This window comes from Chiloscyllium plagiosum, unplaced genomic scaffold (genome assembly GCF_037043375.1).
Source record: "Chiloscyllium plagiosum isolate Xiang-an unplaced genomic scaffold, Cpla_swu_hap1 HiC_scaffold_4, whole genome shotgun sequence".
In the NCBI taxonomy this organism is placed as follows: domain Eukaryota; kingdom Metazoa; phylum Chordata; class Chondrichthyes; order Orectolobiformes; family Hemiscylliidae; genus Chiloscyllium; species Chiloscyllium plagiosum.
The window spans coordinates 130,771,394-130,797,518 of NW_028270142.1; the positions used below are offsets into that span (position 1 = coordinate 130,771,394).

At 42.4% G+C, this 26,125-nt stretch overlaps 1 protein-coding gene across 3 annotated transcripts in view; it reads left to right on the forward strand.

Annotated features, from left to right (window-relative positions):
* mtcl1 (microtubule crosslinking factor 1) overlaps positions 1-26,125 on the forward strand; it is a 211,681-nt gene that overhangs the window by 74,314 nt on the left and 111,242 nt on the right. For all 3 annotated transcript variants that reach the window (XM_043687777.2, XM_043687778.2, XM_043687776.2), the window contains exon 4: positions 25,345-25,404. In XM_043687777.2, coding sequence (XP_043543712.2) covers positions 25,345-25,404 — 60 coding nt within the window. The remainder of the gene's footprint in view (positions 1-25,344; positions 25,405-26,125) is intronic.

Consider the following 26,125-nt stretch of genomic DNA (forward strand, 5'->3'; position numbering starts at 1 on the left):
GAGTGCACAAAGAGTTATGCTGACAACATATCCAGAGTTGTCAGTCAAATTCCCAGTGTAGCACATTTACATGCATTGGAAGTTACATCTTAACGTACGGCCCTATTTGAAGACAGAAACAAAGATGCACATGCATTGTGTATGTTTCAATTCAGCAATTTGGTGACATCCATTCATTGGTTAACTTTTCAGCGACAATGGAATGGGAAGGCAAGGCTTATCTTCGCTTATCCCAGCCTAATCTGGCTCACTGCAAATTTAAATTTTCAATTGAATTGTAATCTATTCCTTCCAGAGTCTCTCAACCATGGACCTTCAAGCCTCGCTGCCTCTCTCTTTCCTCCCTCATTTGACAGATTTCTAACGGTCAAACTCTTATGTCCAGTGAAAAGATTGCACTGCATATTAAATAGTGAAGCACTGAGAGGGCTTTAACTGTGCTTTGCCACAAAGGCTTACAAAATTCAAGAAAAGGTACACCAGTCTCAGACCACCGTCTGAGAAAAGACCACTGTCAGAGGTCTTTCTATTGATTAAATGGGGTCGATTCAATTATCAGACCCTCCTGATCTCAAAGCATGTAAATACAGTCTGGTTCAAGTAAGAGATGCTTTTGGGCTGTTTGGATAGAGTCAAACTCCAATGTTTGTCTCTATGATATGCTGTTCTACAGAACTGAAATGCATTTGACTATGTGTATATATGTACTTTTTTTGAATAAAGTAAATTTTTGAAATAAAAAAAGAGAATTTGAGCAAATGTAGTCTTCAAATGCAACTGAGTGCTGCCAAACATCTTGTGTAATTAAGAAAACCAGCATCTTAGTTTGATTTGAAATGTAGCTTTTGTCAGTGAGTTAGGACACTGTCTTTTTTAAGCCTGTGTAATGAATAGGGAAACATCGTAATAAAAGGGTTCTTGACTGCACCATCGTCTGGAGAATCTTGGATGAAAACATCAGGATGATAAATGTCTAGCCTGTCAATGCATAGCAAATAGTCACAGCATGCATCAGATGGTCCCCACCTCTCCCTTTTTTCCAAGTCATTCTGACATTGCAAAAGACCACGACAAAACAGGTTTACTCCATAAAGGTCAAGGTGAGGTATTCAGGAATGTTGTCAGAAATCTGTGCTCCAACAAAGACTTTTGGAAATCTTGAAGTTTCTTCCCCCCCACACCCATTCCAATAAATATTACTTGAGGGTCTATTGAAATTTTCAAAACCGGGATTGATAGATTTTTACTGTGTTTTATTCATTAAAAGCTGAGGGCATCGCCAACAAGGCCAGCATTTATTGCCCATCCCTAATTTGCCAGAGGGCAGTCAAATGTCCACCACACTGTTGTGGTCTGGAGTCACATGTACAATGGGGTGAGGATGGCAGTTTCCTTCCCTAACGAGAGAGAAATGAGTGAACCAGGTGGGTTTTCCCAGATAATTGCCAGTAGATTTGTGATCATCATTAGGCACTTAATTCTAGATTTTAAAAGAATTTATTGAATTCAAGCTGCACCATCTGCTGCAGCCAGATTCGAACCCAGATTCTCAGAGCATTCCTTGGGTGTCTGGATTAGTAGCCTGGTGATAATAGCACTAGGCTGAGGCCTCTCATGGCCAGTTTGTTAAGCTTCAGGAAACCAAGGCAGCTAAATGCACGAAGATTTGGCTCATGCATGATCAAGTGGCTGAAGGACCTCCTCCTGTTCCTGTGGTATAGTACCCTAGGTGAAAAGGGTCACTTGCCTCAGTCCCATTGTTCCTACCAGGGCAGCTGACTACCCTTTGCTCCCTCACTGTGGGAAAAGGAAAGCCAAGCTGATTTGTTCCCAGCCAAGCTGATCGCAGGTTTTTGTTTTAGCATTTCCTGACACATGCATAAACACATACTCAGTCGTATCAAAAAGAAAGCTTCTGATCAGAGTGTATTAAAAACAAACTGCTTCCATTGACGTCAACGGCACACCACTCACAAACATCTACAGAATACAGCTTTTCTCGAGAATATCTTTCAGCTTTGCAGTGGTTGCCTAGAATGCTTCAAGAAAATGTTTACCCTGTCCAAATTTTACATAGAAACATATTGGTAGCTCTTTCTCTCAAGAGAAATCAATGGTAGTTATAAATTTGCGAGGAGTGTGAACAACTAGCAGTAGCACGTACTCCATTCACTGTTTCACCAGCACCCCGAGCCTGATCTTCCCTGCTGTAGTCAGGTTTCTCCCTCAGTGAAATTAAAAATTACCTGCACAAAATTATCATTCCGGAACAACACCTTGAATTTGTCTAAATCTTTTAATGTGGTAAATGTGGTAAATTCCAAATTGGATGATTGGACAGTACTTGTCCCACAGCCTCCAAAATAATTAGGAAATGCCTTCTATTTTGAATTTCTTCATTACCCACTGGGAAATAAGCAGCCTATAAAGCTAGTGGCCTTTCAATGACCTCCTACTTTCAGGCCCATTTACTTGTCCCTTTCTCAGGAGTTGATTTTGCTCAGTTGGCCGGATAGCTGGTTTTCAATGCAGTGATGTTAACAATTGGGGTTCATTTGCTGCACTGGCTGAATTACTATGAAGAAATTTCCATCTCAACCTCTCCCCTTGCCTGAGGCACAGTGACCCTCAGGTTAAGCTACCAGTTTTGTGTATGTCTCTCTCTCTCCCTCTCTCTAATGAGAGATCAGTCTTCCAGTCTGGTAAGGCTACAGCAGCTTTACCTCTATTTGCAGTTTTGTGTCAGATAAAGATGGACTAAAAGATATGGACCACGAGAAACCAGCTGCAATTATAGCCATATATTGCATCGACTGCACCTCATTCATTCTTTTCCATTTATTTCAGTGGAGTCAATATCATGCCGGGTTTTTAAGAGGCTGCTGATATTGTTGTGACCACTTAGCTTCTCCAGGGTGTTATTAACTGTACATGTGTAGCCAGTCATTGTTCAAGAGTACCTTCACTAGAAAGAAATATTATGCCATCAATATCCAAGACCAGTGGAAAGTGACAGAATTTGTTTTTTAGCCGTTGCTGAGTCTTACGTCCCTGTTGAAATGTAGCCTGTGGATACTGACCCTGCCTTCACCCCAGAAAGTAATATTCTGAAAAATAAATGCTTTGACCGGGGTCAGTGCCAAGAGTGCCATTTATTTCCCATCCTGGTTGCCTTTGGGAAGGTGAAAGTGAGATGCTTTCACAAAGTGCTGCATTTTCTCTGACCATCTCAAACCTTTCACCACATTATTCACGCAGACAATGGCAACCATTGTAGAATGAGCTGCCAGAGGAAGTGATGGAGGCTGGTATGATTACAGCATTTAAAAGGCATCTGGATGGATTTATGAATTTGAAAGGCCGAATGCTGGCAAATGGGACTAGATTAATGTAGGATATCTGGTCAGCACGGACGAGTTGGACTGAAGGGTCTGTTCCTGTGCTGTACAGCTCTATGACTTTATTACTGCCTCAAAGTATTTACTTCAGCAACCTAGCTGCTTGTGTATCTCACGCTGCTTTTTCACAGTGAAGAAAGACTGCAAAACTTTTCAACACAATTGTTTCGAAGTGTTTTTTGATTGTTGATGCAGTTATTTATAGTCTATGAATAAACAAGCAACGTTCGTCCATTAACATCTTAACAACCTATTATCAACTCAGAATATATTTTATAAAAGTGTGAATGTACCGTGGCATTCCATCAGATATATTTTTAGTCAGATTATTGTTAATTGGTTTTATTATTTGTTTTTAGCCGAAAGTTGCACATGTTCAGTCTGTGTTTTCTGGGGATGGGGACTAAAGAGAATTCATTGTTGTCTGTACAATGAAAGAATGGTACACAAAACGTCTCTGTCCTTTACTTCCATATTAAGCATGTCTCATTTTGCACTTGGGAAATCATCCATCACTGTGGGAAAGTTTGGTTTCTTGGCATTGGTATTTTAACACAACTCCAATCACCACAATCATTTTCATAATAAGACAAAGTAATATTTTTTCAATTTAATGCTCTGCCTTGGTATTTTCCTGGGTTTTTGCTGATATTTATTCCTAGTTGGCACTGTGGCCCTTTTGTCCTTTTTATTTAGTGTAAATTCTGGTCTGTTCCCCACATCCATCATAAAGGTTTCGTCATGGTTAGTGCTTCAAGTGACAACCTCTCCTAGCAGCAGCCAGCTGAATAGGGGTGAGGACATTGCTCAAGACCCTCAGAGACACTATCTTTTAAAGTCATGCCCAGTTCCAATGTTTATTTACAGCTAGAGACAAATTCTGTTTTGAGGGGACCTTGATATCCATTGGCAGACCGTCTGAGACACTTTGTCATTACCTCACTATCTACATTTGCCAAAAGGTCTTCAAGGACTTCATTTAAATTCCCAATGCTGTGCTGTTGTTCCTTATTGGAAAATGTAGAAGGAGGGATGAGATGAAAAGGAGTGCTTGGTTATTGAAATCCTGCAAGGCTCCCATCCCCTTGGCTGTGGGGAGGAACATGCAAAGATTCATTTTAGTATAGAAGTGGAACTGACCTGGGTCTGGCTTTAATTCTACTTTGCTGTTGCCCCTTGTAACCTTTGATTTCCTCACTGGTAAGGAATTAGCAAACTCTGAGGAGATGATGCAGAACAGTAACAGCAGGAGAGAGAGACTGGATGCTAAGATGGATATCAATATCATATGGACCTCTTCGACTGAGACCATCATGGCCATATCAAAGAATCAGTGTCTCTTGTTTCTCAGCCAGTGAGCCCTTCTGAAACATTTTGTTTCAAGTCAGCCAGCGTGCTGCACCATAAGTGGAGATGTGCGCTTGTAAGCAAAATACACTACTCAATGAAAATTGCTTCTAAACAGCACCTTCGGGCAGGATTAAATTATGGTAATCATCAATCAACTTCAAAACTGAGGACGAAAACCAGACTTTGCAACAGATGTATCTTATTAGCACAGTATTCACTTTGCATCCACTCACCAAAATAAAAACTCACTCACTTGTTTTTGTTACGATAGTCTTTAATGATCTTCCATGGTCACAAAACTCTTTAACTGACTATTTATGCTGTCCTTTTCTGTCATTGAGCAAGTCATTAATTTGTTGAATAGCTGATGTCTGCCCAATTATATGACTGAAAGTGGATCTCCCCCAGTTGCTTATTTTAATGAGGATGCTGCACTTTTCTCTGTAATAAGTTAAATTGTATTCCAGCTCAGACATGACCGATGTTACCACACAGGCTCTGTGGCCCATCAGTCTCCTCTGTGTGATCATTGATGTGCAAATTCAATTCTGAATGCAACATGTGTCAGGCAAAGTTTTAGGTTGCACTCAGGCCTGGGATCAGTCAAAAAGGACACTGAGAGAACATTTGTGAACATTGTTGGGTTTCTTTTGTAGGATATTCTTTTTTCTACAGGTGTTCCACTTTGCGGTGCTACTGCTGAAAGCTTTCTGAAGGTAGCATTTTAAATTTTCACACTAAAGACCTGCTTTGAAAATGTTTGTGGGTGGGAACCAGATATGGTTAAACCGTTTCATAGAGTCGCTTCAGCAATATACAGTGACATTCTGCCTTTTCATAGTGCAATGCCTGTTCCAAACTCTCTCAGAAGGGTTTATTCTGTGATAGTAGAAAACAATACTGGAAGAAAGGACGATGTCCATCAGCCTTCCACATTCCACAGCTGAGTTCTCGAAATCCTGCTGTTCAAAGGAGGAGTTTGACAAACACCGAATGCTCAGAATGAGAAGCAGTCTGTTTGCAGTCATGGGACATGGCCGTCACTGACCAAGGTCAGCATTTAATGCCTGTGAGCTGCTGCTTCTTAGGCAGCCCCTCAGGATCAAGGATAACTTGCTGCTCCAGTTCATGGGCCTCTGATATGACTGTGAGTTGAAAACCTAATCTGCAGACTCTGCCTCATAGATGTCTGTTGGTCCTTCAAGGCTCAGGTAGATGAGGCGTTGAGAGATCGGTGTTCTCTCTGATGTCTCGACTTTGTAACCGCTCACTATCGATGAGTTCAGTGCCTTCATGAATGAACCTGTTCCATTTCAGTCTGTCACAATTCAGGGACACCCAGGAGTTGTTGGGTTTCTTTGACCTCTTCAGGGTCATATTGTAAATATCCCTGACATGTTTCCATTGTCTTTCCACTGGGAGTCTGCTATCATAACTGAGTTCCAAGTCAATCCTGTTGCTTCAGGAGTCTGGTGTCAGGCTTAAGGACGACATGCCTTGTCCATCAGAGCTGGCTTTGAGTGATTACCACTTCATTGGGGACCATGTTGACTTGAGAAGGGACCATGTTGTTGCTTTCTTTCCATCATGACAGAATGGCCTGTTCAGACATTTCACCACATGTCAATCAATCTGTGAAATTGCTGTGGACCTGGAGTCCCAGAAGGCTATACACTCAATCCTCACACTGCAAACAGCTTCCATTCTGGGGTCTGTTCACAAACACAAACGTTGGAACACAATGCAGGATAATCTAAAGGAGCTATCTGTAAGTACAGGAGATGTTTTTATGTTAAAATTTCAAAATTACACCCCTGTATGAGATCGCATTCGTACATTTGAATGCTTGTAAGACAGGCGTTTGTAAATTGGGGGACTCCCGTACTGGGTAATTGGATGACAGACTTCCTTCCCTCAAGATGACAAACCCATTCAATAATCTGTTAACTTCATGGTCATGGATACAGACTTTTTATTCCAAGATTTGTGGTTTATGTTCTCTTGTTAACTTCGTGGGATTTGAACACGTCTCTCTAGATTAATATCTAGGCTTTGGCATAATAGGTTTGTGGATTTTTAGTTTAGTAACGTAACCACTATGTTACCGTAATGAATGCTTATGGAACACTGTGAGGCTAGTGTCCAGGATTCAGTTTCAGTAGACACTGTGAATCCCCAAGGCCTGTGCCTTCAGGGAGGGCGAGGGCTCAGGCAGCACAGGCTCTCTATCACGGGGTGACATGCAAGAGCACACTTGTTCTGGTGAGAGGCACAGAATCAGTAGGAGGGTGCTTCTCATCCAATCATTAGCTGGTTTACACCAGGAGTCGGTGCTGATAGGCTCGCTGGTGGGAGTACGGGTGAGGACTGGGCTAGGACTCAGACAGGGTGGTGGTGATTCTTGCATTGATATGGGTCTATGCACTGTGGCATGTATTGAACTGTGCCTGGCTCTTCAAGGAGGGGTGGGGAGTAGTGAAACAGTGAGCTGGGTGTGGGCCCTCGGGATGATCGTGAGCTGGATCTGGGCTTTGGGGGCATGCTGTCAGTCAGGTCTCAGAATTTCCTTCAGCTGGATCAAGAATTTGCTGCTGGCCAAGTCTGTGAGGAGAGGAAACAGTGAGGCGGGGCGGGTGGTAGGCAAGTTCGCTGCAAGTGTGGGAATTAAAGGCAGAGGCTGTAATGGGGACAAGGGTGAGATTAGGTTATAAAGGCCAGGTTGTTAAGGAGGATGTGGGGATGGGGAAAGGGGCCGCAGAGAGTCTAAAAGTGGATTTTGTGATGGGACAAGTACTGAAAACTGGAATCTAAAAGGTTAGGATTGGGGGGGTTGCAAGGAAGATATGAGGCTGCAAGATGGGAGCAAAGGAAGAGATGCAAGGAGGAGTTGAGGAAGGAGGCTTCGGGAATATGAAGGCTGCTACACAAGAGGGAGAGGAAGGAGTTTGTAAGGAAGAGTGAAGAAGGAGGCTTAGGCTACAGGGAAATAGAAGGCTATGAAATGATTGAAGAAGGAGGCTGCAAAGGACAGAACTGTTTTAAACTTATTTACAAAGGAACACTCAACAAACTGAGAGACAGGAAAACTTGAAATCACTAATAAATTTCTTGAAAATCATAGAATCACTATAGTGCCATTCAGCCCAGCAAGTCCACACTGAATCTCCAAAGAGCATCTCACCCAGACTCATCCCTCTTCCCCACCCACCCCTATAACCCTGCATTTCCCACCCAACCTACACATTCCTGGACACTATGTGGCGATTTAGCATGGTCAATCCACCTAATCTGCATATCGCACTGTGGGAGGAAACCAAAGCACCCAGAGGTGGTCCCTAGCACTGTGAAGCAACAGTGCTAACCACTGAGCCTCCCTAATGAGTGTGGAATCTTCACTTTAAGGTTGCCTATATTTGCAAGCTATGACTTGGGGAATAATGTAATGAATTCTATTGTAATGAACACTGTGTTAATTGTTGAATTAATATCTGGGACTGAGCTTCGAGATACAATGAATAGAATCGTGACTGCCTGCTTAAAGTATTCCAACCTTGTGTATATGTAGTTAGTAATGTAGAAGGTGTATTTAGGGTGATGATTTATTTTATGTGGAAAAATGTAAATTATTACGAACAACCCTATTGTTGCTTAAACCTGTTTCTTTATGCTGCTTTAAAGACCGTGTTGTCTCGGAAATTAAAGAGTTCCAGTGTCATGGCTTGCAGTTTAATGGAGTGTTGATGTTTGAGGATACAGATGGATTCTTCTCATTTTGCTTCGATATCAGTCCAAATGTCTCAACACAAACAGAAGGTATTGTTACCATGTGGCTGAGTGACCTCATAAATGAGTTGGTGGGAATGAAAAAGGAGCCTGTAAAATTCAAAAGCAAACCTTGAAATTCAAAAGTTAATCCTTAAGAAAATCTCCAGGATAGCCCTCGAAAAAAATTATTTTGTCATCAGGCCAGATTCAAAGAAGCAGAGCTGACTGCATAATGTGAATAACCAAAAATTGAGGTCATGTTGTGGTTGTACAGGACATTGGTTAGGCCACTTTTGGAATACTGCGTGCAATTCCGGTCTCCTATCTATCGGAAGGATGTTGTGAAACTTGAAGTGGTTCAGAAAAGATTTACAAGAATGTTGCCAGGGTTGGAGCAGTGGAGGCTGAGGGGTGACCTTCTAAAGGTTTATAAAATCATAAGGGGCATGGATAAGATAAATAGATAAAGTCTTTTCCCTGGGGTGGGGGAGTCCAGAACTAGAGGGCATAGGTTTAGGGTGAGAGGGGAAAGATATAAAAGAGACCTAAGGGGCAACTTTTTCACATAGAGGGTGGTATGTATTTGGAATAAACTGCTAGAGGAAGTGGTGGAGGCTGGTACAGTTGCAACATTTAAGGGGCATTTGGATGGGTATATGAATAGGAAACATGAGGTTTTGATGTGCTTTACAAATAGACATAGAGTACAAAAGTGAAGAGGTTTTGCTGAATCTATATAGAATATATTGACCCCACTATGACCACGGTTTCCTATTCTGGATATCTGAAGGCTTTGACAGAGATTTAGAAGAAATCTAATTGAATAGATCCAGTGATGAGGGATTACCGAGAAGCTGTGTTTGCTCTCTTCAGAGCCAATAAACCTGGAGGATTTTGATAAACGTGTAGAAAATTAAGAAGGTGTTTAGTTAGAATAAACAAAAACTGTTTTCAGCCACTAAGATTGATAATCAGATGGCTCAGAGTTAACCACATTGAAAATGATTGGAAGAGAATGAGAGGCAACATGAGAAAAAATTGTTTTCAGAAATTGGTTAACACCTGACACTGTAGTGGATAAAGATTGGAATAAGTTCAAAAAGGAAATTGCAAAAATGTTTGGAAAAATCAAAATGGGGAAAGAATGTGGTGGATGATGACAATCTAGGACTGAATTTCTCTTGGAAAGAACTGAAAGAGACACAATGAGTAGAATAATCTCCTTCAGATCTGCGTTATTCCATTACATAGAACTCAAATTGCAACGCAAAGGCTCTTGACAAGCTATCACCAAAGTGGAAGCAGGGGGAATAAAAGACCCAGAAACAATATTTCTATCCTGTACCTGAAGGAACCCTATATAGAAAAGAATCTCTGAGATAAATTCTAATCTTTGAAACAAATTCTATGTTAATTTGTAATGCAGGGAAGAAAACACCAGGCCCTGAGTAACTGTCACAAAAGTTTTTTCCACTTGACCTTCAACACCAGCAACATTTGACACCAAAGCAAAGGTCGTTCTTCCCTGGGGATGGGGGAGGGGTTACAATCTGTGCTGGGTCAATCTTTCAGTCAAGGAGCATCCACTGGAGAATGAATCCCGCAGTTAGTTATGGCATCAAGAACTCACCTGAGATAAATTTACTGCTCAAGTTGAGAAAACATTTTTATTTCTGGTCAGCGACAATCCTAGCAGTGATTATATCATCAAAATTTTACTTCTCAGTTAGGGTGTGCTCAATAGTTTTAAAATGTTGTTAATTTTTTTTTGGTGGGTGTTGCACAGGGCTCTATGTTTAAAGGTCTTCGTAAAAAACATAAAAATGAGGGATGGAAGTAGGCCGTTTAGCCCTTCGGGCCTGTTCTGCTATTCAGTATGAACATAGTTGATCCTCTACTTTAGCGCCATGTTCCCACGTTCTCCCCATATCTCTGATGCCAATGAAATCTAAACATTTATCTATCTCATTCTTGAATATATTCTGTGACTTGTCCTCCAAAGCTTTTTGTGGTCAAGAACTTCCACAGGCTCATTACCCTTTGAGTGAAGAAATCTTTCCTCCTTTCAGTCTTAAAATCCTTGGATAAAATTTATTTCACTGGCCTCTGTTGGGTTCCTTTTTTCTATGGTGTTCAATGCCATAAGAAATTCCAATAAAATGGTTGTACAGAGTCCTGCAAAGGTACTCTATGATTGTCCATTGTCCTAATTATGACAAAAATGATATTCATGTATATGGTTTCTCTTCTTTCATTTAGTTTTAACCCTCACACTGAGCCATGCCTTTTCTCGTGGTTTTCATTGACTTTTCACTTCTGCTTTCGCTTTTGGTTTTCCCCCACTGTGTAATAAACTATTCCCAATCTGTGCTGGCAAAATATACAGCACGCCCCCTCCAATGTTTGATACGTATTGATGCTGAGGATCGTTTATTCTGTCTGCTTTTCTCCATAGGGTGTTCCCCTCAGGAACTATTGCTTTTAGCAAGGAACGTTTGACTTGGTATATTATTGCCCACTATCCAGTGGCAGCACTGTGTCAGCCAGAGAGTTGGAGGCAGATTGTGACTTAGAGCAGGGCTCACAGCCAGTTTATTTTACAATATATCAAGTCTTATTAAAGCAGCAGTCTACAGACTCTATTTAAAAAGAGCTCCAGTGAAGTGGAGGAAACAGAACAGATGACAGTAAGTACAAGTGATAGACCCAGCAACGTCTAAGTGGTAGTTAGGTATCACAAATGAATAATTTCTCCAGATTGCAAAAGCAAAGTGCTGCAGATGCTGAAAATCTGAAATAAAAGCTGAAAATGCCGGAGAGGCTCAATGAGTAGGGCAGCACCTGTGGAGAGAAAAACTGAGCTCACGTTTCACGTCTGTGGCCTTTTCACCTGTTTTTTTTGTCTGCAGATGCTGCTTGACCCTCTCAATCTTTTTAGCTTTTTTTTTATTTCTCTGCGTCAATTTTTCCATCTTTGGCCTGCGCTGAGCAATGATGGACGAAAATGTCAAAATGATCGAGTAAAATTTGGTAATAGAAAACATTTAACACACAACCATGTGGTTTTCCTTCAGATTTCATTTGATCCATCAAGTTCCAAGGTAGATTTCAATTGTAAAACTCATCATTAATGTCCCCTTGTATTTGTAGCAAGTAAGACAGGAGCAGTTTTGTCAGAGGTGATGCAATCACTGATGAGGACCATTGGGTAGGGATTGTACAACCATTACTTGTAGACAGTATTACAAACAGATCTGTTGAAGGCATTTTGATTTGTGAGGAGTGAGATACCGGTTGCATTTAGACTGGATTTCTGTCGCACATCTGATACACAGTTGCGTGCTCAGATGTGTGTAAGTGAGCTGATGTAGGGAGGCTGACTCCTCTACAGTTGACATTTCTTTTCAGCCAAGGTGTGCACAGATTGGATTGGCTGGGGGCACACAGCTGTGTCCGCCAACAGCCCATCACATTGTAAAAGTAAACCTTGGCTGCCTATCTTTCAAAGAGTGCGTCTATGAAATAAATCTTCCAGAGCTGTAAATGTCTGACAGGGATCTTTAATCCAAGCAAAATGTCCTGGAAGGCAACAATAACGGCAGTGTTTTTCTTGAATTAAAAAATCCCTTTGTAAGTAGCTTTAAATATACGTTGAAAAATGTTCAGACCTTTCATTTTCCAATCCCATATGAATGAGAAAGTAACATAATGGGTAGTAAGTTGTTACAGACAGGAGATTCTCATGGTTTCTGAATAGTAATGCAGTCCTCACATCTTTGATCTTCTTTGTTTGTTTGTTAGACTTTGTATCTCAGCACTTTGAGATGTCCTGTGATTGTAAAAGACACTATATAAATGTAAGCTTGCTTTTTTATGATTTAAAAATGTTTAAACAAATAAAGGCTGGAATTCTGTGAGCTGATGCATTCATTTATTGTTAAATATTTGGCTCAGCACCGTACTGCGTGGTATGAAGTAAAATCCCTGTTTTAGATTTCTACCTGTAACACCAGTATTGTTCAGTTGCCAAAAAAAATCAATGTTTTCCTACTCCCAGTGTTACTGAAACATTCTGCGTTCTTGAGCATATTGTTTCTAATTAAATAACTGGTGTGCTGTATCTACTAAATCATGTAAATACAAAGTAAGGTTGGTACATTGTTAATTTAGTCAGTATGTAGAGAAATTTTAAAGAACATTGAGGGATAATTCTTCCAAGACATTCCAAGTCACCCCAACCAAAGCACGCACAGACACACACATGTCCCCTCACACTCACTCTCAGACACACACATGTCCCCTCACACTCACTCTCAGACACATACATGCGTGCACACATGCCCAGTATGACATTCCTCTCACATTATCCCTCGGAACATCACACAAGCTAATTAAAACAATGAACAGTGGATGCTGGAAACAAAAACAGCAATTGCTGGAGAAAATCAGCAGGTCTGGCAGCATCTATGGAGAGAAAGCAGAGTTAATGTTTCAGGTCCAGTGACCCTTCGTCGGAACTCTGAGGCTGCTCTGGCTGTAATTGGTTAGTTTGGTAACAAGCAAGTCAGAACTGAATTTTTCCCCATCAGCTCTACACTGAACTATTGGTAAAGGGGCTACATTTATAGAAATATGTAAGCTGGGAGTAGGAATATGTCATTCAGCCCTTCAAGCCCATTCAAGATTGTAACACTCCTCTACCTTAAGATATTCCCGCCTTAATGAACTCCAGGTTGTTCTTCTATAATGCGATGGTTGCATTCTTGTACAACCCCGTGCTATCGAAAAATCGTGCTTTAGAAATAGTGTCCCCAATCCGTCAATCGCATTACAGCAAATTCGCGTGTCAAAGCAGGACGACCTGTGCATCTTAATGCCTTCAATATCTAAACGTTTATGAATCTCTTTCTGAGAATTCCAGAGGCTCACTGCCCTCTGAGTGATAAATATCTCCTCCCCTCAGTCCTAAATAGGCTACCCCATATCCTGAGACCATATGTTCTGTCCAAACTCCCCAACCAGACTTGTCCTCGCTACCATCCGGTCTGTCCGTCCCTGCTGGACTTACATACATTTCACACTTTTTATTTGTTTTACATAGAATTGATGAGTTGTGAGGAAAGTGTGACAGCTGTATTTTCTGCCTTTACTGTTTTGACTGGTTGGTGGGAGGGGATGACTAGGGTCACTTCTTTCAAGGGAACACCCTGTGAACCCCACCCTGAATGCAGCAGAATCTCAATGTTTCCCATTTACTTCGTAATATAACTGGGCAGTTACATAGCTGACTTGAGCAAAACCCTGATGAGCGTTGTGTTTTCGTCTCCAGCATATGACAGATATGAAATAGGAGTGGGCCCTTCAATCCTTTGAGTTTGCTCTGCCATTTTATAAAGTGATCTGATCGAGGCCTTCACATTCCTGCCTAGCCACGATAACATTTTACTTCTATATTTGTCATGAAGTCTTCGGAAATATTCAGTAACACTGTCGCTGCTGCTCTCTTGGGGAGAGAATTCCCAAAACTTTCTGCTGTCTGAACTGGGGAAAAGAAACGTAAGGCTTAGAAAGTCAGGCCTTAAGTCATTCAACTGTGTCATCTTTTCCTGCCATGAGTCCCATCTGACAATAGTACAGCAATGGTTACCATGCTCTCCCCAGCTCACCATGGACACAGTCCCCATCGGAGTTAAACAATTATTGAGTGGGCAATACTGAAAATAATTACCCATCTGACTGGGATGGCCCCATGCCAGATTCGGGGGGGGGTAACTAGGATTTCATTCTGCCCTTTCAAAGAAATAGGTGGATATTTATTCCAGTAAAATGTCTTACGACAGTTGATTGAACATTGTGTGCCTTGACCAGTAATCGTTCCTGTCGTCCATTGAAAAGAGTCTTGTCTGGAGCTTACAATGGGGTGGCACGCTGGCTCAGTGATTAGCTTCACAGCACCAGGGACCCGGGTTCGATTCCAGCCTCGGGCGACTATCTGTGTGGAGTTTGCACATTCTATCTGTGTCTGCGTGGGTTTCCTTTGGGTGGTCCGGTTTCCTCCCACAATCCAAAGATGTGCAGGTTAGGTGAATTGGCCATGCTAAATTACCCATACTCTTCAGGGATATGTAGGTTAGGTACATTAGTCAGGCGTAAATATAGGCTAATAGAGTAGGGGAATGGGTCTGGGTAGGTTACTCTTCAGAGGGTCAGTGTGGACTTGTTGGGCTGAAGGGCCTGTTTCCACACTGTAGGGATTCCATGCTACAGCAGGTTGAAGGCACAATGGAGTTAACAGTGCTTTGCTGTTGATGTGACAAAAAGCTGACTCTCAAAGGTAGGTTTTGAAGAGAGTATTAAATGAACGGAGAGTATTCCAGTGTTTCAGACCCAGACAGCTGAAGGCACAGCCTCTAGTGATCAAACACAATTAAAGTCAGAGCTGTGTAAGAGGGTGGATTCAGAGGAACACTGAGGTTATTTACTGAAGGGGTTACAGAAAGCGGAAGGAGCATGCCATGGAGGGATTTGAAAACAAAGCCAGAATTTTCTCCATCCTGGAGAAGTCCAGTCACTGGGACCAAAATAGGAATGGACCTGACTCCAGAGGAGGCAAGGGCTGTAAGTGATCTTTGTCCAGCACCGGCCAATGGAGAGGCCACTGCAGGGACTTCTATCCAATTGAGGAAGGGTGAGCTGCTATCCCAAAGTTGATGGCCCATTGAGAGAGGAAGAGAAAGAAAAAGAGCCAGAAGACCACCAGACACGGCTGTAGATCTTCCAGGAATGGGCACAATACCCAGAAAAGAGAGGAGTGCCCCCTGAAATGACCACGCATTGAGAAGACATCAGGCTCCCCTTTCCTGGTGCTGTCTCCTAACATATTGCCAGCCTTCTCAACTTCCAGCCATCTCCTGAAGAATTTCAGCCCAAAGGCAACAGTTTTAAACTTGAGGTGTTGCTGGGCAGGGAGCGAATGGGAGATGTTGGGTGTATAGGACATAAACAGCGAATGCCTGCCCTCTCAAAAATAGGTCATTGGCATCTTAATAGCTATATGTTGTTAAGAGTCAAAATAAAAAATCTAAATATTATGTGATCAACTGAAGAAAATATGCTGGGTTATTTCTCATTGTGAGCATCTCTTTACCGCATGGAGAGAATTTTGAGTGTGATTACAAGGCTAGCTCTTAGGGAAGGGAAGTCTTCTGGTCATTTTTATGCTAGTGGGAACAGCATGAGGATTCAAACAACAAGCAGATAAGGTGGGATCTTATTAAATGGTTGAGTCAGCTAAAGGGACCAAATGGTCTATTTCTGCTCCTAATTTATATCCTTGTATGTTTGTACAATAAGAGATCAAAAATTGTATAAAGCCTTCTGTTGAAGAGTCATCTTGACATGAAACATTATCTTGCTCTCTCTCCATGAATGCAACCTGACCCGCTGTGATCTCCAGCATTTGTTGTTTTCAGTACATGTTCCAGCATCTGCAGTAGTTGGTTCCTCCTAATGTCGAGCCTACATTCATGATCATCCCCCCCCCCACTCCTTGGTCCCCAGTACCACTGCAGAATATCAGGATCAACTTGTTTTCTGGGAAGTTTTGAGAGTTCAGGGAGAGGGTTCAGATATCAGGAGGATGTTGGAGTAGAACTGCTTTCCCAGTTACATTCTCAATCCTTTCATGATTGTGAATAGTTTCTCCCTATCTGTCCAAACCCCTAATCATATCAAATACTTCAGTCTGATCTGCTTTTAGCCTTCTATTCAAGAAAAAGAACAATCCCAACTTCCCTGATCAATGAACAATGAGGAATCTTGCCTCAGTGATGGTTAGGCTATCCACTACATTTGCTTTGCTATATCTTTTAGTGCTGCTTAATGGTACAGAAACTAATTTGGGGCTAGTTAAGAACTTGAATTTAGTCAGGTATAACCCCAGAATGCACTAATAAAGTCTAGCTAAGCTTTTTATTATTATTTTAAAGTTTTAGGTGAAAAAGACCTCAGGGTGAAAGGAGTTTAATATCCTGAGGATATTGAAATTCACTAATTAGGTTGCAGAGTTAGTTGTGAAGTTTTGCGTGTAGGTATAGATACTATTAAGAAACTGGTAGCTCATACATAGCTCAATGTTTGAAGCTAATTTAGTCTGTACAGTACTAGTACAAAATTGGGCTTTACTCACTTCTTGTTTGGGTGACATTGGTACTGTTAAGGGACCAGTAGATGAGGCTTTGTGTGCATATTTTTGCCTTAAATTGCTGCTGCATTGATGAGGCTGTTAACAGATGCGCATCCCGGTATGGTCAGCTCCTTACAGTTGAATTGCTGGTTGATTTCTTCTGGCTGTAGTGCTGTAGTTTCAGTTCTGCAAGTGTATGCTCCCTGGAATTCTCTTCAATTCACAAAAGTCTAGTGGAGTGATGTGACAGATGCTGACTTCCAGGCTTCAGCACAAGCAAGTGTGACTAGGAGAATGACAGAGGTCAGGCAGAGCAGGACAAGCTAGCAGAAGGAGGAGAAGAAAGCGGGGTTGGGGTGGGGTGGGGGGGGGGGGGGGGGGGGGGGTGGGGGGGGGGTGGTGGTGGTAGGAATCTCAGCCGGAAACCATATCCCACAGTATATTCAGGGTGCCACTGACCTCAGTGAGTGTTAGTGAACATGTGAGATGTTTGCACTTCAAGAACGGCATTGTCACTCGAACTACCCTCCAGCTGTAGCCACAGCCACATTTCAGAAAGTAGCATTGCCAATGGTTGTGAAGATTTACATGTATCTTCCTCCTAAAAGACTTGTGCAGGAGTTGTTTGGAACATCTGAGAGCTTGTTAGTGACTTGGTTAAGGGAAGTCACCAAAAGTCTCTGTTTATATTGTACTAAATCTTGTTCAGTTTTGCTGGAGGGCAGAATATGGCTTTATTAGCATCGCAGGCTTCCACAGGATTCCCTTCCCTGCACACTCATCATACTATGGATATCATATGGAAATCCTGTTGTATAGCAGAGTAGGAAGGGATTCTACTCAGTGTCCAGTTGCTGTGTGACCACAGGCAGCAGATTGAGCAGCTCAAAGTCCAGTCCTGTTATCGACGTCACAATGCCATCTTTCTTTGGCAGTCTGCTGTCCATCCTGCATTTGAGTCACCACGGTCAGTCCCTACTGGCCAGTAGGGACAAGTGACTCCAGGGTGCGACTCATATACATGTGTGTAGCATCCTGACAATGAGAGCCATATTACTGTTCCATCTGAGACTGAGTAGAGCATGCTCATGTTGGAACATTGCTTCTGCCACAGCTGCCTGGAGAAGTCAAGACACATGGCAATGCTGGCTAATCTCAGCTTCATGCGAACCATCTCTTTCAGTCAAAAGTGGAAATATGTTTCCAAACAACCTGAACAGTCCCATCCTCCCTGAGCTGCCCAGGAAAAACAAACTTGAATGTATACCATTATCCATTGGCCAAGTCTCCCTCTCTCCAATTCACCAGTCCCAGTTACCCATTCATCAATTTCCTAAGGTCATAGAGTCATAGACATGTACAGCACAGAAACAGACCCTTCGTCCAACCCGTCCATGCTGACCAGATATCCCAACCCAATCTAATCTCATCTATCAGCACCCGGCCCATATCCCTCCAAACCCTTCCTATTCATATACCCATCCAGATGCCTTTTAAATATTGCAATTGTTCCAGCCTCCACCACTTCCTCTGGCAGCTCATTCCATACATGTACCACCCACTGTTTGAAAAAGTTGCCCCTTAGGTCTCTTTTATATCTTTCCCCTCTCACCCTAAACCTAGTTCTGGACTCCCCCACTCCACGGAAAAGACTTTATTTATCTTATCCATGCCTGTCATAATTTTATAAACCTCTATAAGGTCACCCAATAGCTTCCATCACTCCAGGGAAAACAGCCCTAGCCTATTCAACCTCTCCTTATAGCTCAAATCCTCCAATCCTGACAACATCCTTGTACATCTTTCTGAACCCTTTCAAATTTCACGACATCTTTCCGATAGGAAGGAGACCAGAATTGCACGCAGTATTCCAAAAGTGGCCTAACTAATGTCCTGTACAGCCGCAACATGACCTCCCAACTCCTGTACTCAATACTCTGACCTATAAAGGAAAGCATACCAAATGCCTTCTTCACTATCCTATCTACCTGTGACTCCACTTTCAAGGAGCTATGAACCTGCGTTCCAAGGTCTCTTCGTTCAGCAACACTCCCTAGGACATTAACATTAGGTATGTAAGTCCTACTAAGATTTGCTTTCCCAAAATGCAGCACCTCACATTTATCTAAATTAAACTCCATCTGCCACTTCTCAGCCCATTGGCCCATCTGATCAAGATACCATTGTAATCTGAGGTAACCTTCTTCGCTGTCCACTACACCTCCAATTTTGGTGTCATCCGCAAACGTACTAACTATACCTCTTTTGCTCACATCCAAATCATTTATATAAATGATGAAAAGTAGTGGACCCAGAACCGATCCTTGTGGCACTCCAATGGTCACAGGCCTCCAGTCTGAAAAACAATCCTCCACCACCACAAACATCTGTCTTCTACCTTTGAGTCAGTTCTGTATCCAAATGGCGAGTTCTCTCTGTATTCCATGAGATATAACCTTACTAACCAGTCTCTCTTGGGGAACCTTGTTGAACGCCTTACTGAAGTCCACATTGATCACATCTACCACTCTGCCCTTATCAATCCTCTTTGTTACTTCTTCAGAAAACTCAATCAAGTTTGTGAGACATGATTTCCCAAGCACAAAGCCATGTTCTCTATCCCTAATCAGTCCTTGTCTTTTCAAATACATATACATCCTGTCCCTCAGGATCCGTCCAACAACTTGCCCACCACCGCCATCAGGAGCTAGAAAGACTTGGTGTCACTTTCTGCTCTTAGTGTTGGCACAGGACATATGGGGGTCACGTTGTGACCTCGCACTGTGGGAAAGAAACCTTGTGGTCAGGAATATACATTAGATTTTCAGTAAGTGCTGTGCTGATTTTCCACCTGTACCTTTTGCTCAGATTCCCAGCGTGCATTCCAGAGCACAAGTCTCCTTGTGCAAGGTCATGAAACATTGGAAAAGATCATAGTGTAAGACAATACAAGCTTTGTTGACGATTACACTGTTTCTTACATAAAATATTGAATAACCTAGCAAAGTGGAGACATTCGATGCTGGAGCTAGCCTCATTATGATGAAGAGGACTTGATTTGGCTGAGATGGATGGGGTCATTAGGAGATTGTTTTTAAGAAGGTACCCCTCTTCTCCCGCAGTTCATTCAGTCACTTGCACAGTCCATGGATTATTTGCTTATTTTTTGTTCACCCGCCAGTATTTTTAACTGTCCATCAGCAAGCATCTGGCTGGAAATTTGAGAGTGACATGGGCTCTTTGATTACTAACCGCGGCTCTTTTCTGTACTGGTGCCATCGAGAGGTGGAAATACCTCAACAGGAGGCAGTTCATGGGAGTACTTGGCCCAGACCGTGATGCCTTGCGCTATCTGTCAGGTTCAATGAACTTCAGATGCTTACTGAGTTAGTGGCATTTTCGAAAGCTATAACCGTGTGCAGTATAACTAACGACTATGGAAAACAGCACTGTAGCAGTGCAGGGAATGTAAACTGCGAGCTAGTTTAATGCCTCAGTATCAAACCCTGAAGTTTTATAATGTCTTTTTCATGAAATTGATGAACTTTGTTTAAGGCTTTAGTACTGCAGTCTCTTCGCTACCTCACACTCTGATGCATCATTAGATCGAATACTTCTTTGTAAACAGTTCCCTCAGATGTTTAACGCAGACGTTTTTTTCATGCACATCTCCATACTAATTCGGAAAGCATGTTTCACATAAAATGTCTCTTTGTGTACAGTGTAAAATTCTCCTCTATGTAATGCAGATCTCCAATAAAATATTACTTGCAGCAGAGTCCATCCTGTGTAAAACACTCCTATCTGTAACATGCCCTCCTCAGTAATTAGCACACCCTATAAAGTACCCCTCGCTGCACTGTTTGTGCTCCACAAAATCCATTAGCACATCCTTCAACAAATCTCTATAAAGTACTCATTTGTAAGTTGCCAAATAAAAGCTCTTTTTTGTGCTGCTTTGAGTTCCAAAGCATGATGTAAATCACATCCTTCATAGTTCTGCCGCTCAGAGGGAACCTGCTTTCAGTCTGCATTGTGAAAGGGTCTAGTGTATTCGATCAGATCAGGAGTATACATTAGATTTTCAGTAAATGCTGTGCTGATTTTCCACCTGTATGTTTTGCTCAGATTCTCAGTGTGCATTCCAGAGCACAAGTCTCCTTGTGCAAGGTCATGAAATGCTGGAAAAGTTACTCTCCTGTCCCAGATCATAGTTTACGGCAGTATGAGCTTTACTACAGATTACACTGTACCATGGAAAACTACCTGAAAAATGTGATCAGGGCAGCTCAAAAGTGGTCTGTATACAATAACAATGATTGGTCAGTACATTGAGTATAGATGTTTGGGAGGTCATATTGAATTGTACAGGACATTGGTTAGACCATTTTTTAAAACAATTCTGGTTTCCCTGCTATAGGAAGATGTTGTGAAGCTTGAAAGAGTTCAGAAAAGATTTACAATAATATTGCCAGGATTGGAGGGTTTGAGCTAAAGGGAGAGGCAGGAGCTATTTTCCCTGGAGCTTCAGAGGCTGAGGGGTGACCTTATAGAGGTTTATAAAATCACGAGGGGCTTGGATAAAGTAAATAACGAAGGTCTTTCCCCCAGGTTGGGGGAGTCCAAAACTAGAGGGCATAGGTTTAAGCTGAGAGGAGAAAGATTTATAAGGGACCTAAGGGGCAACTTTGTCACACAGCGGGTGATGTGTATATGGAATGAGCTGCCAGAGGAAGTGGTGGAGACTGGTACAATTACAACATTTAAAAGGCATCTGGATGGGTATGTGCATAGGAGGGGTTTAGAGGGATATGGGCCAAATGCTGGTAAGTGAGACTAGATTAATTTAGAATATCTGGTCGACGTGGACAACTTGGACCTCAGGTTGTGTTTCCATTGCTATATATCTCTGCGACTATGTGTGTGTTGCTGGCTTGGCAGATTAATGTTAATCTGTGTTATAATGCCAATAGGCATTAAAACCCATCCCTATTTTTGGGATTTAATTCTGTTTTCTACAGCTGTAATAAATAATACTTTATGCAAGTAGTACCATATTCCAAACTTAAAGGAACAGTCAACACTTAAAAAGCACTGTAACTTGTTCACCTCCCTTTCTTATCCCTTGCTGCCACCAAAAAACTCTTAGAATGCAATATCAATGCTGAGAAATTCTGTCATCTTCAGTTATCTAAGCAAAACAATCCTGTTTCTGTGTTTCATTTATCAGCAGAGGATGGAAACACACGAAGGCTGAAACTGGCTGTGGGCTTCGCCACAGATCAAGGTCTGCCAAAGCACGAAGGAGGGGCTGCCCTGTGAGGATTGAGATTAGAGTCTCCTCCTCCCTGCTCGCATGAGACACAATAGAATTCCAAGGGATGAAATGAAAACAGCACAGGACTGAGAGTATGTGTGAGATAGTGCCATGCACTATCACCCACATCCAGGAACGATCACACAGTCACCACACATTGCAGAGTGCAGTTCAGAATTGCTCATCATTCAGTGGTGTGACCTTGACCTTGCACAAGTGAAATTATTGACTTCACCTGGGAGGGATAAAGGGCTGTGTATAACTATGTGAATGGTAATTGTTTAATATATGGCTAGGATCCAAAGAAATAATTAAAGATACAGACATAATATTCACTTTTCAGCATTATTGCTGCTACACAGAGCAGTGAGTTTAGTCTGGGTTTTGCTGAACGTCTACATCAGCAAAGCCTTGAGATTGTCCGAATCTTCATTATGTTGACATGCTTGACATCTCTGTCTACTTTTAAAAAATTAATTCAACGTCTATAGTGTGGACACAGTCTTGAAGTGAAAATAAAGGCTTCATTTATGTAGCACCTTTTGCAAGCACTTAAATGTGCTTTACAGCCAATCAAGTACATTATTTCAAAGTGTAGACACAACAAAATGCAGTAGCTATTATGCACAGAAGAGTGAGATAATGACCAATAATCTGTTTTATAATGTTGCTGATTGGGGGAATAAAAATTGGCCAGTGATAACACCCTTGCTCTTCTTTGAAGTATAGTTACGGGATCTAATTTCCTTTAACTCACCATCTCATTTAAAAAGCAGCAGTGCAGCACTCCCTCTGTTTTACATTGGAATGCCGGGTTAGATTGTTTCAGGCTCAAGTTCTTGACTGCAGCTCGAACCCCACCAGCAACAGTGCACCCAACTGAGCCGCAGAGGAAACTGGAGAAAGCTAAAGACATATTATGTTGTGACAACTTGTTGCAGTTTAATTCCTAATGTGTATGGGGGTCTGATTTCTTTATGCACACTGGCAGACAGTGAAAGGAATCCTGAGCACTCTCCACATGTCAAGTTCATGATCTCAACTTGAGTTCCAGAGAGATGCTGACTGTAAACCATATGTCATTGCCTAGCAACAGAAGGAAAACTGAAGTCAACACTGGGTGTTCTGGTGGATTTTACACTGACCCTCAAGCAAATTGACTGACCACCTCCCTAGCATAATGCCCTGTCAGTGAAAACATTGCAACAGCAATAATTAAAGATCTGTGCTCGGATGACTCTTTGTATACTCCTCCTCTCAAGTCTTATAACTATTTCTGTTTTCCAGCATGGAGTTTTGAATGAAACACAACCCACAGCATTCGAGAGTTTTATCAGTTAAATGGTGGGTTCAAGTGGCTGGGCAGGGTGGGGTGACCAGAGTCAGGGATGTGCCAGGTGATGGAGGCCTGCACTAGGCCTTGCCACGAGTATTGGTGAGTCACAAGATGGTGGATGTCCAGCTTGCAGCAGTGGTAGTGGGCGTACCTTTGAGCCAAAAGGTTTGGCTTCAAATCCACCAGCTGCAGTGATATGTCATGACATGTCTGAACAGGTTAATTTAAATCCTTAATAAATCTCTGAAAGTCTTGAGCTTCCTAATTCACCATCTGGTTGTCAGAGTATGGAACAGTCTGAGCAGAAAATTAGTTCTCAGACATGTTAGGAAGCCTATTGGATGATATGGGTTTTAGCAGCATTACAAAATAAAGAATATTTGTAATATGAACACTACTGCTGTATGGCAGTAGTGGAGTGGGGAACAAAAAAATATATAATCAGGAGATTAGAATCTCTTCAATTCAGAAGACTGACTCTGAGGTGGCTGGCCGCAGCCAGTATACTGCGGGGAAGGGAGTCACTCCGTGTTGGACAGTGCTGTCAGCTTAACTCTCTTTCTTGGCAACAATAAAAAATAAACCCTTCGGGAAAAGGAGAGGGCGGATCCTATCGAGCGGTTCCCTGAGCAGACTGTCAAAGCCATTTGGCAGAATGCCTCATCGCCAGAACTTTCCAACAAGCACCAAGACATGGCTTGGCTGGTGGTGAGAAGGGCTCTGCCTGTGAGATCCTTTATGCACGCCCGGACTCTCAGCCGCACCGCACGCTGCCCTGGAAGCGGCTGCGGGGGGGACGAGACTGTCACACCTCCTTCTGGAATGTGCCTACGCAGAAGAAGTCTGGAGAGGAATGCAGTGGTGTTTGTCGAGGTTCGTCCCGAGCAGCGCTGTGACGCGGGACTCCGTGCTCTACGGCCTGTTCCCCGGGACGCACGCCGAGATGAACATCAACTGTGCCTGGAGGATCATCAACTCGGTGAAGGACGCTCTCTGGGCGGTCCGAAACCTGTTGATCTTCCAGCTGAAGGAGTTGACCCCGACTGAGTGCTGCAGACTGGCACATTCCAAGGTCCAGGACTACGTGTTGAGGGACGCGCTGAAGCTTGGGGCAGCTGGCGTCAAGGCGCGGTGGGGAAAGACCACCGTGTAACATCTGCCTGCCTAAAGAAGAACAGGGGGCCCACGCAGTCATTTGGGCTCTGCTAACGCCTCAGCTAAAAATGTAATTGTACAGACCTGTAAATAGGAATGATTACTCTGTTTCGGTATGCAAACAAATGGAATATTTACATATGTATGGCATGTCCAGTTGTACAGATCATCAAAGTATTTTATGAATAAAGTATATTTTTGAAATAAAAAAAAATAAAAAATAAAAATTATTTGTATAAAGGCTGAGACGACAATGGTGACTACTGTTTAGATACAAAACAAAAATTGAAAGAACAGCGGATACTGTAAATCTGAAACAAAAGCACAAGCTGCTGGAAAGGCTCAGCAGGTCTGGCAGCATCCTGTGAAGAGAAATTGGAGTTAATGTTTCGGGTTTGGAGACCCTTCCTCAGAACCCTTCACCAGACCCGAAACATTAACTCTGATTTCTCTTCACAGATGCTCCCAGACCTGTTGAGCTTTTCCAGCAACTTGTGCTTTTGTTACTGTTTAAATACACTCCATTGGCTGTGAAGAACTTAGGGATGTCCACTGGTTGTAAAATGTATGATATGTCAGCAATTCTTTTTATAATGGGCTATCATATCAATGTTTGCTGGTACAATTATCACCCAAGTTTAAAGATAACAATTAGTCTGCAAACGAACAGTGTGTTCCTTTGACACTTGCCTACCATTTTAATTGAAGTGTTAAGTTGTTTGACTTGAAGCTTTTAATAAGTGGGTGGTGACTGGGAGTTTTTTCACCCTGCACTGTGAATGTTTATGTTATCTCTTATCTTCTCTCATGATAGCTTTTTGGCTTTTGTCTCTTACAGAGCTCCTTGAAGAGAAGAGGAAGCCGAGAGTTTTATAAAGATAAGAAAAGTGCCACGCAGGTAAACTATGAGTTCTCTGGGGCTATCTCCCACTGCAAAGTATTACGTTCCCTTGAGCCTACAAGGTTGATTCGATTCCAGTTTTTCATGGGTTAGGTATCTTTACCCTGACTTGGCAACGTTACGATTTAATACAGCGGAACTTCCACTTGTTGCAAGGAGTCAACACCATGAACTGATACTCAAAAAAAGATCCAGTCAATTCATTTTGTGATGTTAACCTTTCTTTATGGATTTATCCATAACTTCCTTGTCTATATTTTTCTGTGAATGGTGAGCTAATTGGCAGGGCTCCAAGGGAGGAGGTAGGGGACAGGAATTATTGTTCCAACTTAATACCAAGAGGGAAATTGATTAAGAGGATTACAGCGCACAAAACACAGAAAGTATGCAGCCCACTTAAACCATATAGCCATTAAAGTGACGGAACCATTCAGACAGGAACAGAATAGGGAGATAAGACTCTTCCACAGAACCTATCAGACTCAAAATGTTACCTCTCTTTCTCTCTCCACAAATGTTACCAGACCTGCTGAGTTTTTCCAGTGTGTTGTGTGTGTTACAGGGTCAGGAGATTAGAATCCCTACAGTGTGGAAACAGGTCCTTTGGCCCAACAAGTCCACACTGACCCTCCCAAGAGTAGCCCACCCAGACCCATTCCCCTACATTTAGCCCCTGACCAATGCACCCAACCTACACATCCCTGAACACCATGGGTGA